At 46.7% G+C, this 15702-nt stretch overlaps 1 protein-coding gene across 5 annotated transcripts in view; it reads right to left on the bottom strand.

Moving 5' to 3' along the window:
• Positions 1-15702, bottom strand: part of VTI1A (vesicle transport through interaction with t-SNAREs 1A) — a 349036-nt gene that overhangs the window by 11640 nt on the left and 321694 nt on the right. The window contains exon 9 of one of the 5 annotated variants that reach the window (XM_086680875.1): positions 8994-11128. The exons of the other annotated variants lie outside the window; for them this stretch is intronic. Within the exon in view, the coding sequence (XP_086537001.1) occupies positions 11110-11128 (19 nt within the window). The 3' untranslated portion in view covers positions 8994-11109. Of the gene's footprint in view, positions 1-8993; positions 11129-15702 lie in introns of those variants that run through there. 5 annotated transcript variants of the gene reach the window in all.

Below are 15702 nucleotides of genomic sequence, written 5' to 3'. Positions count from 1 at the left end.
AATGCCAGTGCAGGCCAATTTGTTGTGTGGATTTGCCTGGGGTGGGTTTCAGCTCCTTCCCAAGCAACTTCGGCTCCCCCAACCACAGGGAGACGGGGATTAGTTCATTAAAGATGGTAAGGCACTTTGGAAGGTAAAAGCCCTTTACATGCGTGTGGTCGGCAAATAATTCTGTGAGAGAGGATGCCATTTCAGGAAAGGTGAGAGGAGGGAAGAAAGTTGTCTAGAGGTCGGAGAAGTTGCCTGGGAAACTTCCAGAGGCTGGTTGGGAAGGTGGAGGGAGGCAGCAGTCCAGGAAGCCGCCGCCTCCTCAAGCTCGCCAAGCTTCTTGTTCCCACAGGCTGGCGTCTATCTGGGCCTCACAGCGACTCTCTCCCCAGCAGGGCTTCCTTCTCTCTGAGGTGGCCGCATGGACATCAAAGGCGGGAGGAGGGGGTCCCGTTGGCTGGCTCGGGGATGCCTTCCCAGCCTGGGAAGGCAGCCAGCAAGTACCTGTCAGAGCTCACTGATAAGACCGACGGGTTTTGATCAGTAATCTGCGGTTACGTTGCGCTCTGTTGCCAAATGTGGACATCAAATTTCAGCTGGGGCACCACGGCCACCGCCATTCTCAAATATGGACTCCACCATGGCAAGGGGCCTGGAGGGTGGCTTTGCTGGTGACTGGGCTTTCAGATAGAATCAAAGTGCTTAGAAAAAACTTGAAAGGAATGAAATAATGATGCTCTAGAAACGCATGATATACTTAAACCCTCACAGGTTTGCAGACCGCTAGAGCTGGCGGAGGTCTCCACACCCCGGGCAGGACTCTTGGTTACAGAGGTGAGGACCCTGTGGCCCTGACAGGTGAAGGGACGTGTCCAAGGTCAACCATTTGGGGGACAGTTGGGCCTTCAGACCCCCCAGGCCCATTCTTGTTTCACAGTAATGCTCAGGCTCATCCGAGCGGCCAGGGCCACCATGGCGACGGCACGCGATGGCACTTCACAAACACGCTGCTTCTAAGGGGGCCCGTTCGACAAAATCAAGAAACACGACCTGGTGCATGCGTGACGGAAGACAGTGGCTCCCCAACTCCAGACTGAAGCTGAAGCCATAAACAAAGAGTAACACGGAAGGCTCCTTCTCCCCAAAAACGAGATTACACAATTTAAAGGACTGCCCGTTTCTTTGAGATTGTGTCCTGTCCACCGTTCCCATGTTCAAGTTCAAATGCCCTTCCTTTTACGGTGTGATGGTGATAATAGATTTTTGCCTCGATGACCCTATTGGGACATTGGAAATACACTCTCTCCTTGGAAGTTAGTCTCTCTTACTCGGCAAAATAAAAAGTGGACAATCCTCTGTCCTCTCCAAAAATAAAAAATAAAAAGATAAGTCCCAATCAGAGAACCATGAAAGTTTTCGAATCTCGGAGCTAGAAAATCTGACCCAGCTGGACTCTCTGGGGATTCTTCCTCAGGCCTCGGCGGGGTGGTGTCCCTGGTGATGGGGGCGATGCCTCATCAAGGACTGAGCACAGACATAGCCACATCACACCTGCAGCTCGTACTCACTGGGCATTTACTCTGGGCCAGGTGCTGTTCTAGCCTCTTCTACACTTTGTTGAACCTTCACAATAATCCTGTGACATGGAGACTATTCTCATCCCCACTTTCGCCAAGGCCTCAAATCACCCCCCTAATCTTATCTTCCACCCCTGCAGGACACCCCAATACTATGGTGGTTATTGATATAATCGGTTTGTCTTACGTCTTCTACCAGACTCTTCTTGGTTGTTTGAAGGGCAAGTCGTTGAAGTCTTCATCTTTTTTTTTTTAATCTTTTTTAATGTTTATTTATTCTTGACAGAGATACAGAGCGTGAGCAGGGGAGGGGCAGAGAGAGAGGGAGACACAGAATCCGAAACAGGCTCCAGGCTCTGAGCTGTCAGTACAGAGCCCAACGCGGGGCTCGAACCCACAAACCGTGAGATCGTGGCCTGAGCCAAAGTCGGACGCCCAACTGACTGAGCCACCCAGGGACCCCTGAAATCTTCATCTTTATATGCTTCTCCATAGACAGAATAATGGGGTATGCTAGTTAATTTTGTTGAAAGTACAGAATGCTAATTAACCAAAGTCAACTCTTTTCTTAGTGCCCAGTGTAAATGCACAGTAAATGATTAAGATGATATTCATTTAAAAAAAAATTTTTTTTTTAAATTTTTTAACGTTTATTTATTTTTGAGACAGAGACAGAGCATGAATGGGGCAGGGTCAGAGAGAGAGGGAGACACAGAATCTGAAACAGGCTCCAGGCTCTGAGCTGTCAGAACAGAGCCCGACGCGGGACTCGAACTCACAGACTGCGAGATCATGACCTGAGCTGAAGTCGGACGCTTAACTGGCTGAGCCACCCAGGCGCCACCCCCAAAAATTTTTTTAATGTTTATTTATTTCTGAGACAGAGAGAGACAGAACATGAGTGGGGAAGGGGCAGACAGAGAGGGAGACACAGATTCCAAAGCAGGCTCCAGGCTCTGAGCTGTCAGCACAGAGCCCTACGTGGGGCTGGAACTCACAAACCGTGAGATCATGACCTGAGCCAAAGTCGGTCGCTCAACCGACTGAGCCGCCCAGGCACCCCTAGATGAGGTTCATTTTTATTCAGTAGCATATTTCGTCAGTTTTCTTCAGTTATGGGCACATTGGCCGTTGTCCTCTCTGCCTCTCTCTTCTAGGTAAATGCATGATCACCTGATCCCTCCTTGAATTCGGGGGAAAAAGGGAATGGCAATTGTCCTCTCACAACTGCCTGTCCCCCAGTGACCTCGAACAGCATGATTTTTTATTATGTCTACATCACCTATCCTACAGATGAGGGAATATACCCTAGGAAGATGCCCGATCTGCAGAAGATTTAATCTAATGCATCTGTCGGAATAGAGTGCCTGACAGAAAAAAGCAGGTGAGAGAATTAGCTAGACGCACTGTGTGATCTTGGGAAAGGTCTAAAAGTCTCTTTTCATCCATGAAATGTAATAAAGGAATCTCTCCCAAGCATTCTCGGCACAGGGTGTGGGCAGCACACAGGACTGTGTTCTAGACACTCTTAAAAAGGCAGGGTGTCCTTTTGTGGTCTTGGATGTCTATTGCATGTGTGATGTCATTTAATGTCACAATGATCCTGACTTATGACAACCCAGATTTGGTGGCTCAGGCCTACCCAGGGAGAAGCCAAGGCCCACTTCAGATGTAGCCGTGGTCAAGTTCTCAGCACAAGGCAGCCTATCACGATGACAGGCCAGGATGACCCCTTTCCCAGCTCCCAGTTTAGGTGCTTCTCCCCGACGCCCGCCCCCTCCTGCTGGGTGCCCTGAGGTTCCCCACTCCCACTGGGTCCTGCCCCTGTATTGTGAGCAGCCTCACTGCCCTGCTCAGCTGGCTACCTGCCGTTCCTCCTGGCTTGGGGGGCCCCCCCCACCCTTCCATCCTCCAGAGAAGCCATTCGGACAGAAGCCGATCAGCTCCTTTCATTTCTGGAGCCAAACTGCCCGGATTCGAACCCAGGATCTGCCACACACACCAGCTGTGCAAGTTGCTTCATTATTTCTCGGAGGTTAAGTCCTTTTGCCACGTTTGCGTGAGAAGGTGAAAATGTTCTTATTTTATGGTGTGATGGTGATAGTAGATGGCAGTGTTCTTCCCAGTGTCCCCGCCTGGACATTGGGAATGTACTCTCTCTCTGGAAACTACTCTCTCCTGGCAGCACAGAATGTGGACAATCCTCCTTTGGTCCTCTACTGAAAAAGAGAAACAAAAGCACCAACGCAAGGAATCTGGAAGTTCCAAAGAACCACTGCTTCGGTTTCCTCATTAGAAAAAAAATGGAACGGGGGTGATTTCAGCTCAGGTCAAGATCCCAGGGTCATGGGTTTGAGCCCTGCTTAAGATTCTTTCTCTTTCTCTCTCCCTCTGCCTCTCTCCCCCACTCGTGCTCTCTCTCTCTCAAATAAACAAATAAATAAATGGCCAGTAATAGCAGTACCTCAATGAATTACATTAATAAATAAGTTAATTCCACATGAAGGTCTTAGGTCAGCACTTGGTAATAGTAACTGCTCAGTATGTAAGTATAAGAATTATTATTATTCTGCTCTATTAGGACTCACAGATTTCCCCACAATGTGCCCTGTACCTCTTTCCTGTTTGGTTGCTCCCCCTCCAGTAGACAGCTCCCCCCGCCGCCCCCCCCCCCCCCCGCCCCCACCTCAGGTGCCTTGGCCTGGAAAGCCTGCAGATTTCTCTCCAATTCCTGCAGGGCGCATCCTGCTGCTGACCCTGATTAGCTTGCCTCGGTGGGTCCAGGCTTGAGCCACGCTCCCGGTAGCCCCATCTTCAGCAGCTACTAAGTTACCCAGGAAGGTGGAGGCTGCCTCTTCCGGCTCTGTTATAGTTTCCCTGGGGACACCCCCTGGCAGCCGAGATGCCTCTTTGGAAACATGGCTGGTTGAGATTGCATTGGTGGAGACGCAGCTGCCTCGGCTTTTGTGATGAGCTCTAACATTATTTCTCTGCAAGATATGATGTTAGATACTTATCTCCTAATTGTGATGGATTTACACCTTTTTTCTTTCTGGATGTCAGGAGGAAGGAACATTTTGGCAGTGGTTTATCAGCTACCTGCATCTCTGTCAACTCTTGAGGGATGTGGTTACAATTTCTAGATTATGACTTTTCTGTCTTGTCCAGATTTCGCTCTGTGGCATGCTGAATGATATCTGAATCATATCCCCGTGGTGCCGGTTCTGAGGCTGCTTCTCCTCAGTCCTTTTCCCGTTCCTTTATTGCTTTTCTCTGCAGCATAGAGAGGCTGCTACCTGCCGCCATGCCACTCTGTGTCGACTGGCTTCCCGCCGCATTCAGCCAATGGGAGGCACTGGGAGGACACCGGGGGTGGGAGGCAGAGAGAAGCCAGGGTATTCTTCCCTTTCTTTGCCTTCTCTGCAGCTCTGTTTCTACTGTGGCTCCTGACAGGCCTCTATATTTCCAGCCTCCATCAGGTGACCCCATTCTTGGGCTCCGGGCATCCTGCTCTGCCCCTGATCCCTCCATTCCATTCCATTCCATTCCATTCCATTCCATTCCATTCCATTCCATTCCATTCCATTCGACCTCCTGCTGGTGCTAATCCCTGGGCTACTCCGTTTTCCTGGCCGGAGAGCACATGATGCCCCCAGAGAGTCGTGCACCGTGTGCTCAAACTTATGACATGTCCTTCATAATCTTTTCCCTTACGCTGATTTTTACATACCCCAGAGCAGCATTAATCATTTTAGAGCAGGGAAACTCCAGGTTAAGAAGGCCTCCTCTGAAGGCTTAACCATCAGCAGGATGGTTGACTCATAGCTCTTTGTGGGGGAGGAGGCTGGGGTGGGGTGATGATCAGATCGCAGGATCTCCAGGTCTGTGCCAGGTGAAGCCACGTCACCTGCTGGCTGACAACACGTGTTATTCTAACTGTTATTCTATCCAGTCCAAGGGCATCAGGAGTGGGGACTGGGAGAACCCGGAGTGCCTGACCGTTTTCTAGACTGGCGGGGTGGGGGGAGGGGGGGGCGTGCTGCTCCTGCTTGCCACGGGGCTCAAAGTGGGCTTCGCACAGCTGGATCTTCTGATTTGCCAACAGAAGCCAGAAATTGTGTTCTTTCTGTGAAACCTCCAAGTTTTAAACATTGGCAACCAAGTAAAAGTTTTCCAAAGCACCGAGTGGCCAAACAAAGCACATCTGTCTGTGGGGCAGAGCGGGCCTGTGGGTGTTCAGTCTGTGACCTCTGACTGGTTATTAAGGAACAAATGAAAAGGAAGGGGGTGGGTGGGTGAGAGCATCTTGCCCTACTACTGTACTGGGGATTCCCTTGGAGGCCCTCCTGACCCTGCAGAAGTGTGAAGTTCAACCTCGAGAGAAGCATCAATAACCAGGGTCTACACTGAGTGTATCCAGCTTAGCCCATAACCGATTCCTAACTACCGGGTCGAAGGCCAGCGAGAGGTCAACAGAAGCCACAAACCAGCTTGTGTGTGCCTTGCGGACCTCTCACAAGGTGATGAAAAGCACAGGCAGAGGTCGGCCGGACCCCACATCTGCAGCCCCCTTGACCTTCACAGCCTGCAGAATGCACGGAAGAGCCCAGCTGGTGATTCTCATGGAGGATGGTGTGCCTCTTACGTGCAACATCTTATAAGCCAGTAGGCCTGGGATGGGAAACCAAGCGGTTTCTATTGGAGGGTAAGTGGCAAAGAGGGACTCGCAGTCTACCGAGTGATCTTGTGAAAAACAAGTAAATGTGCCTCAGTTTCCCCATCTCTAAAATAGTGGTAAATACATGTGACCCAAGCACTCCTGATGCTGAGGACTATGCCTTTGGACTTGATAAAAAGATAGAACATAAATTGCTGAGGAGTAGAGTGGCCTTCGAACATATTCTCAGGTTCTTTATTTAGCTGCAACGCAGAGAAAAACCAACCCTTACTTAGGAGGGATCTTTAAAGAACTGAGCCAAAAAGCAGCCTGAATGTTACAAAGGGGGAGCCACTTTTTTTCCCTGTCATCCTTTGGAGGGACTGCCCTCAAGCTCCTTGGCCTTAATTTTCAAAAGTGGATGGTGGAATCCACCCTTTAACTGGCTACCAGACAACACGAAGGCGCCTAATTACCAATATAAGGCGGTGCCACCCAGGTCCTTGCCAGAGGGAACAACCTCAAAGTTCCCTGCCGAACCTCTGTCAGAAGTCCAGCGGAGAGATACGGGGTTGATCGAGGAGCTTCATGGAGGGGGTCCATCTCTCCTGGAGACACTAGGGTCTCTCTCTGGAGCAGCAGAGCCCCCGGGGGGGCCATCTGGATGGTGGTGTTTAGGTTCGCACATGCGCTCTCACCTGTTTCTTGGCGCGATGCCGCTGGCATGCACAGAGGAACAGTAAGAAACAGCCCTGTGGAGCTCATATTTCCTGTAAGGATGCTCTTGAACATGTTGTTTATTACCCTGCACAGCGTGTGTCCCTGCAATGAGGTCCCATGGGAAGGTGTTCTTTCTCGTCGGGGTAGGGGAAAGAGCCATGTTTTTATCTTATGGATATTGACTCATGTAACTGAAACCATCTTCCTCTTCAACTTGGCTGCCAGAATGCCTAGAGATAGATTTGTGGCCCACCTCTCACAAATGTATAGGCTGTTCCAAGTGTGTGTGCTAACCTCACTCCTGGCTTCATTTTATATAGAGAAAATCTATTGTATATATTTAGGTAATTTGCTATAAATCCTTTTGGGACCAAGACAGGTTTACACATAGGCACCAAAGAACGAAGGCAACGAAAGGAATTCACATCCTCGTGGGTTGGCTACTTTAATGACTCTGGCTTGATTTTTCCTCTTAGCCCCAAACAATTCTATAGCATGTGATACTTGGAAGGCGAGTTCGCACGTTTACGAAAACAATAGGATTTTTCCATTTTTCCCTTGAATCTCCTTTCGTGGCGAGCACGGGGAGATTCCCAGAACAAACCAACTTGGGACTGGGGGCCCCTGGGTTTCTCCTTAGCCAAGTGCAGTGGATCGCGGGTCCCTTTTGTTCTGGGATTTACCTCAATTGTCTTAACAACATGGACCTCTTTTGTGAAACCCGAAGGCGTTCCCAGCGAATGTTGGCTGCAAACACACGAGCCGAAATGTTACCACGGTCACGGCTCTTCCTTGAACAATCTAACGCATATTTCTCTCTGTATATATTTGGTTTTTCAGATGCTTTCAAGCCCAGAAAACAATCATAGCTGAGGCCATTTCTGAGATGGCAACTAAAAGAACCTACTCGGAGACAGATAAAAATAATGAGAATCTTTCTGTCAGGAAAGATTTAGAAAATATCACTGGCATTATTAAAATTTAATTTTTTACTCGGCTTTTTGGTTCCCCTTTCCGGTGATAACGAGCAGGACTGCACACCTCTGCCTTGCTGGTACTTGTTTTGTGCAATAAATTCAGCCTTCCAGTCTGAAGACATTTCAGACAACAGTTTTGACTGCTATAGGCTTATTTTTTACCCTGTGCTCTGCTTTGAGTCTTCTTATAAAAACCAGTTCATGAGATAATTTTCCACAAGGCCAGTGGAACTAATAAAAATCAATTTTGCCCAACTGGTTCAGAGAAATCTTGGGAATAGCTAAGGCAGAGCTGAAAAAAAAAAAAAAAAAAGGAAAAAAAAAAAGAATCAATGTATTCACTAATGGTTTACTTGATAGAGAACTATCAAATTAGCTGACAGGAGATGCTTGGCTGCAGGAATTCTCCTTTCGGCCTGAACAGAACACCTTTTAAGAGTCTAGGAGAAGCTTTTCTTCCCAGTGGTTGAAGATACTCGAGAGCAGTAATTCTGAGCTGCCCATGCCTTGGGTGACAACATGGTTGACTTCAGGCCTGACAGATGGTAACCTCAGCTGCAGCCTTGTCAGACCCTCTTTTTATGCAGACAAACTGGTCTTATGAACAGGTGGGCTGGGTTTTACACAATTTTCTCCCAGGCTACAGGATCAGTGGGCTAGGGACCGAGCGCATTCAGATACATCGGGTTCTTGAGACAACCTCATTGTACCTCCGCCATGACCCCCGAGTTTGGCTTCTTGCCAATGGAAGTAGGCTTCCAAAGGGGGCACCTCTTTTATATTCTGGAAATGAGCAGTGTGGGGTGGCATGCAGAACACTTTCTCGGAAACACATGCCTTAACTACCTCCTATATTTCATTAGTTTGTGATACTAGTTGATATGGCCAAAGACAAATGGCAAGCCTTTGTGCAGGGGGGAAAAAAAGACTGGAAGGAAACGTAGCTAAGCGTTACCAGTGTTTGTATGTGGGTGGTAGGTGTTTTTCTATCTTTAGGTAATTGTACATTTTCTCCAACTGTTGATTATTATGTATATAATTATTATTTAAAATACCACTCACCTAAGAATTGAGTAAATTGAAAAAGGAAACATAATTTATTCACAATGTTACAAGAGAGGGAACGTGTGAGAAAAAGAAAAATAATGGTAAAGTTTATTTTTTATCTTTTTTTGTGCCTTATGGTATTTTAAGTACTTTACACAAATTCTTTTAAATCTCATAGGAGATCTATGACAAAGGTGTCAATGTTGTCGTTTTCTAGAGGAAACTGAGGCTTAGAGAGGTTAATTAAAAAAATTTTTTTAAATGTTTTTATTATTTATTTTTGAGACAGAGAGAGACAGAGCGTGAGCAGGGGAGAGGCAGAGAGAGAGGGAGACACAGAATCTGAAGCAGGCTCCAGGCTCTGAGCTGTCAGCACAGAGCCCGACGTGGGGCTTGAACTCATGGACCATGAGATCATGACCTGAGCTGAAGCCAGATGCTTAACGGACTGAGCCACACACCCAGCCGCCAAAAAAAAATTTTTTTTTAATGTTTATTTATCATTGAGAGACAGAGAGAGACAGAGTATAAGCAGGGGAGGGCAGAGAGAGGGGGAGACACAGAATCTGAAGCAGGCTCCAGGCCCCGAGCGGTCAGCACAGAGCTCGACGCGGGGCTTGAACTCACAAACCGCAAGATCATGGAATGTGCCGAAGTCAGACCCTTAACCGACTGAGCCACCCGGGCGCCCCTTTAGGGAGGTTAATTTGCCCACGATCACACAGCAAGTCAGTGGCAAAGTTGGTATTTAATATCAGGTCTGATTTCAAAGACCATGTACCATGCATGGTGTGAGGAGCAATCTCTGGCATTATGTTGCATCTACATTCTGGCTCATTTTGCATTTATGAATAAAATCAGGGATAACAACATCTGTTCTTTTTTTCCCCTACCTTATAGGTTCTTGTGATGTTCAAATTAGATCATGCATGTAAAAACAGAAAATGCAAAGTTTTGCTCAAAGGAATATGGTGATATGATAATATTTCATGTAACACCAGTGAATTGAGACTGGCCACAAATGTTATTCGGATACTGATAATTCTCAAAGAAAAAGTACGCTGGGGCGCCTGGGTGGCTCAGTCGGTTAAGCATCTGACTTCGGCTCAGGTCACGATCTCACAGCTCGTGGGTTCCAGCCCCGCGTTGGGCTCTGTGCTGACAGCTTGGAGCCTGGGGCCTGCTTTGGATTCTGTGTCTGCCTCTCTCTCTCTCTGGCCCTCCCCCTGCTCATGCTCTCTCTCTCTCTCTCTCTCAAAAATAAATAAACATTAAAAAACAGAAAAAAAATACTAGAATACAATTAATACTAAAACTACATTGAACAAATTTGTTCTTGATGATTCAGAAGGTGTCAGAGGATCTTGAACTATTGTACTCAGCATAAAGACCACCAATTTTCTTGCCCATTATATATTAGCTAAAAAGCAAAGGTTGTTAAGTAGTATGTATACTATGACCCCGATTTTGCAAAAAGAAAAATACACACATAAGCTTAAAGTAATGATTGCGGCTAAGTGTTGGGATCATGGAGATTAAAAAAAAAAAAAATCTCACATTTTCCAAATTAGTTTCTGTAACGAATTATGTGCTTATTTTTACAATCAGACTCAGTCCCTGCATACATACACAAAAACATCACCTTCTTCCTTGGATACGATTGCAAAATAAATTCTGAGCTTTGTGGTTGTTTGAATTCTGGTGAAATAAAAGTTTCTTTGGAATGCATTTCAAATCTTAAAATGAGGAGGGTAGACACCTCGTTTTCTTTACCCAAGTCGGGCTCGGTTCTCTTGAGGGTTTCTGCCACATGCAACTTGACTGCGAATCATCAGAGGTCAAGAAACAAGAGACAACACAGTGCACTCTGAGAACAAGAAAACCTGCCGGGGACTGCCATGATGTTGACAGGACAGTAGTGCCTGGTCTGATTTCTAGAATGACCTGATCATCTGCGTGGTGCTCTGAAGGGGACCCGGGCCTCTGGTCTAAGACACAAGCAACAGCTTAGCAGAAAGGTGTCGCCCCGTTTGGAAAAACAAGGCCTGGTTCAGATTTCAAGCAGTGCCACCAAGGAAGCTATTTTTAAGTATCTAATTGCATTTGTAGCATCTGGCATTTTGCACGCTCCATTTTTATGACTTCAGCATGATCCATGTTCCCTAAGACAAACAAACAAAAGAAAGATCAAGTGTGGGACACTGGGAGTCATGTTGAATATTCCCAGTATAGAAATATTATAATATGCCCTGGAGATTATTCCAGGGCCAAATAAAACATTACCCAACGTACAGAACGTCAGAATGAGGACTGCTTGGCAGTGGAGGAGAGCAGGGATTTACTTCATTTATTAGGCCAGTACACAGCCTCAGATGCTAACATGCCCTGATAGGAAATGCCAACATTTCAACTTGAATCAAGACTGGAGCCCATAACATCGACACTTTGCCTTTCAGCAGAAGATCACAAACAGCACAAATCTGGGTTTCTTGTACTAATTGGGGAGGTTTTCTAATTTGCTTATGATAGCTGCCTCGTGTCGAGCTAATCTTCCTCCAGTTACCTCCTAACACTGTCTGAAATAATCCGCTTACTCCTGGTCTGTCCGCAGTACTTTATATCAAATAACGCTCGCTTCCTTCACGCAGCCGCAGCAAAAGGCAGCCGCAGCCCCGGCCCTGGGCTTTCTCGCGTGTGACAGGGACCGTGGCCGCCTCTACAGGCAGGAGCGGCCTGGGGCCCAGGAACAAGGGTGCAGCAACGCTTTGGGATGAGTTAGATGGACGGGATGTGTGCTAAACGGCGCTAATTAACAACCCAAGGCATAACCTGATAACTGTTTTGAAAAGACTGCGGCTGATAATTTTGCTTTCTCAGACAGGCAGGCAAAATATTTCGGGGTGTTCACCAGCCTATGTGCTTAGTACTCGCAACGTCCCAACTTGGTTTAAGAAGACCTTTTTTTTCCCCTAGATATAGGCGCCCCCCCCCCCCCCCCCCGCCCCTTTTAAAGGTTCACGTAAACACTTAATGATCGAGCCAGGAGGCTTCGCTGATATGGGCGGGCAATGCCACTGTGGTAGCATCACTGCCCTTGTCTGGACTCAGCTTTCATGTGTTAGAGTTTTAAAAGAATTTTAGGGAAGGAGATGTTTTAGTTTTCATAAAGCAGAACGGCTTTGAGTTCTGAGGCTCGTAAAATATGCTGTAAGTGCACGTGTGTGAAAATCCCCAGCCAACAGAATCCGTGCTGGGCTGTGGGTGAAGCATGGTACCCGGGTGAGAGCCAGGCTCCATCCCCGGGGAGCTTGGCTGTGTGACCTTAGGGAGAACACAGTCCCCTTCTGGGCCCCCATTTCCTTCTCCGCAAAGTGTTGGGGGTGTGCAAGTGCATAAGAACTGAGGGAATTCTAAGCTTCCCTCTGCCACTAAGAGTCTAAAGTCATTAACTGAAAGGTGTTTGCTCATTTTCCTATAAATGTGTCGATTCCAAACTTTTTTTTTTTTTTTAACATTTATTTTTGAGAGACAGAGACAGAGCAGGAGCAGGGGAGAGGCAAAGAGAGAAGGAGACACAGAATTCGAAGCAGGTTCCAGGCTCCGAGCTGTCAGCACAGAGCCCGACGCGGAGCTCGAACCCGTGAACCGCCAGATCGTGACCTGAGCCGAAGCCGGACGCTCAACCGGCCGAGTCCCCCGGGCGACCCTAAATGTGTCTGTTCTAAACCAGCAGACCCAGCATGTCTCCCTCCCTTGTATGCAACACGTATTTGAAAACATTTTTCCTCACATTTTCAGAGGTTCCTGAAGAGGGAAAAAGTTACATTGTTTAATCCTACTTTATAGGAGTTTGCTCTTTTATTAGAAAACAGACCGAGAACCGTGATCGGGAAGGTATCTGTACCCAAAGTGTGGGCGGGGGGATGGGAGGGGAAGGAAAAAAGCGGCTTGCCTTCAAGTGCCTTGTGGAAATGTATAAAACAAGCAGCGAGATAGTCCTTTGCCAAACACTGTCATAAATTTTTTATTTGGCAGCTAACGTTCTCACTGGTTTTCTTGGCAGCAATTGGGACCTTTAGCAAGAAAGGTGCAGGAGAAAAATACCTTGTTTAGAGATGTTTTCAACACTTTCTGGGATTTTTCAGAACTTCTGCCTGCAGCACATTTTTACAACTATGGTCTCCAATCACCTGATGAGTGGGTGGTGGGGTTTAAACTTTTTTCTTTAAAAAAAAAAAAAAAAAAGAGAATAGAGAAAAAGTGAACAAGCAGAGGTACCCCCCTCTGGCCTTCCACTGAGCCCGTCTTTCTTATTTTTCGTGGTAGGCATTTCTGATATTCAAGTGCTTCGTCTTCTCTGTCTAGACAAAAAACTGAAAGTAATATCAGGATGTACCTTTTGTTGGGCCTGATACTATCTATATTGTATTCCCAGATGACAGAGATTAAATGAAAGTGAAACAAGCTGACAACTAGCCCATTTTTCTTCAACAGTTCTGTCGAAAACAGGTCCCACCTGTTGCCTTTGGGTCAGTTCATGGGCAAAAAGGCTGCCTTGAATTTCAGCGGGCGTAAGCCCACGCAGAGAAGACTTGGGGGTCAAACTCTAGAGGGTGGAACGAACAAAAGGATGAGGTCTTTCGTTACAATCACATCCTGCAGACTTTACACAAATACACATTTTATTTTATGTACTTAGGTTTTTAAAGATCTTTTTTTTAAAGTATTTTATTGTATTTTTATTTTTTATTATTTTTTAAATGTTTGTTTATTTTTGAGAGAGAGAGAGAGAGAGAGTGCACAAGCAGGGGCGGGGCAGAGACAGGAGACAGAGGATCTGAAGTGGGCTCTGTGCTGACAGAAGACAGCCCGCTATGGGGCTGCAACTCATGAACTGTGAGATCATGACCTGAGCTGAAGTTGGACGCTTAACCAAATGAGCCACCCAGGCACCCCTTCTTTTTAAGTAAACTCCACACCCAGTGTGGGGCTCGAACTCACAACCCCGAAATCAAGAGTCACATCCACTGACAGAGCCAGGCTGGCGCCCCCAAACACGCACTTTAATAGAGAGTAGCAAAACTCCTTTCTACTGGGGGACTGCCAGCAATGAGTGAAGAGGTCGGTAAGTTCACTCTCCCTGAACAAGTATAAAACTGGACAATTGTTAAAACAATCCTCTCAGTGCTCTGGATAATGAGCAAAGGCAAAAAAGAAATTGAGAAGTGTTTATTCATAGAAAGCTGGGAGAACTTTGTGTAAGAACATCCTCACCGCTTCCCCTAGCTCAGCTGGCTAGAATGATGTCTTTGCCAGGGTGGGGCTGCCAGACAAAGCGGACTTGGCCTGGAGCAGAAGGCAAAAGCCATGCCCAGTGGCACCGACAGAAAAAGTAGCAAACCTGATAGGGAACTACACAAGGGAAAACCCAGAGTTCCGCTAGCTTGAGGTCACAGTTTTGGTTTGCTGAGTGACAGATCAACCAAAAATGTGACAGAGAGATCCTGGAAATGAGACAGCCAGAAGGTGCCAGATAAGCTCTCTGCGCATCTCCTGTCGATCAGCAAAGTATGTGCACGTGTTGGGGAGATCGGAGAGACCCCAGAACAAAGTCAAAGTCACGGCAGCCTTGAGTGACTGACTCAAAGTGCAGCCTCTTTGCATGTTTTCCTCAACCCCCATATAGATCGCTCGGCAGAGGACGGAAGAAGACTCATGACTTTGAGGTTTTTGAGCACAACCCCTTCCCGGTCATTGGCTGGCCACTAAGCTGTGCACATAAAGGGGCAACCCCTAGGAAAGCCAGGCTCATAAAATAAAAATAAGAAATAAAAAAACAAACAAAAAAGAGAACAAATGAGCAGACTGCAGGGGAGATGAATCCTGTAGACTACGTTCAGGTGAGCTATTTAAAAATATCAGAACTCAGAGTTGTTACAGCATACTCTCCAAAACGTTTAGTTTTCAACAGAAAATTATGACACGATGAAAAAAGAAAAAAAAAACAGGTGATCTACATTTAGGAGACTAAAAGCAGTCAATACAAATGGATTGTGAGTGCCTCTGATGTTGGATTTAGCAGACAAAGACTTCAAAGCAGCTATTATAAACATTCAAAGAATTAAAGAGACTGTTTAAAGAATTAACAGAAATGATGATGACAATGCTTCAACAAATAGGGAATCTCAACAGAGAAAGAAGAACTATACAAAAGTTCTAGAGTTGAAAAAGACATAAATTACACGAACAGGAATCAGTGAATTTGAACATTTGTCAATAGAAATCATCCAGTCTGCAGGTGAGAAAGGAAAAAGATCAAAGAACAATGAGCAGGGCCTCAAAGACGTGTGTGGCACAGTGATAAACATATATTAACACATGTGAAATGGGAGTCCCAGGAGGAGGAAGCGAGAAAGTGGCAGAAAAATATATTTAAATAAGTAAAGGCTTAAAGAGAAAAGCTTGAAAGCAGCAAAGCAAAAATAACTCATTATGTACAGGGCAAACAACAGACAGCACGACTGGTAGCTGACTTCTCATCAGAAACATGGAGGGATGGGGTGCCTGGGTGGCTCAGTTGGTTAAGTGTCCAACTTTGGTTCAGGTCATGATCTTGTGGTTTGTGGGTTCGAGCCCCACGTCAGGCTCTGTGCTGACAGCTTGCTCAGAGGCTGGAGCCTGCTTCTGATTCTGTGTCTCCCCCTCTCTCTGCCCCTCTGATGCTCATGCTCTGTCT

This window comes from Puma concolor, chromosome D2 (assembly GCF_028749965.1).
Source record: "Puma concolor isolate L17-30 chromosome D2, mPumCon1.1.hap2, whole genome shotgun sequence".
Lineage (NCBI taxonomy): Eukaryota > Metazoa > Chordata > Mammalia > Carnivora > Felidae > Puma > Puma concolor.
The sequence above is the reverse complement of the archived record's forward strand: the minus strand, read 5'-3'. Positions and strand labels throughout refer to the sequence as shown.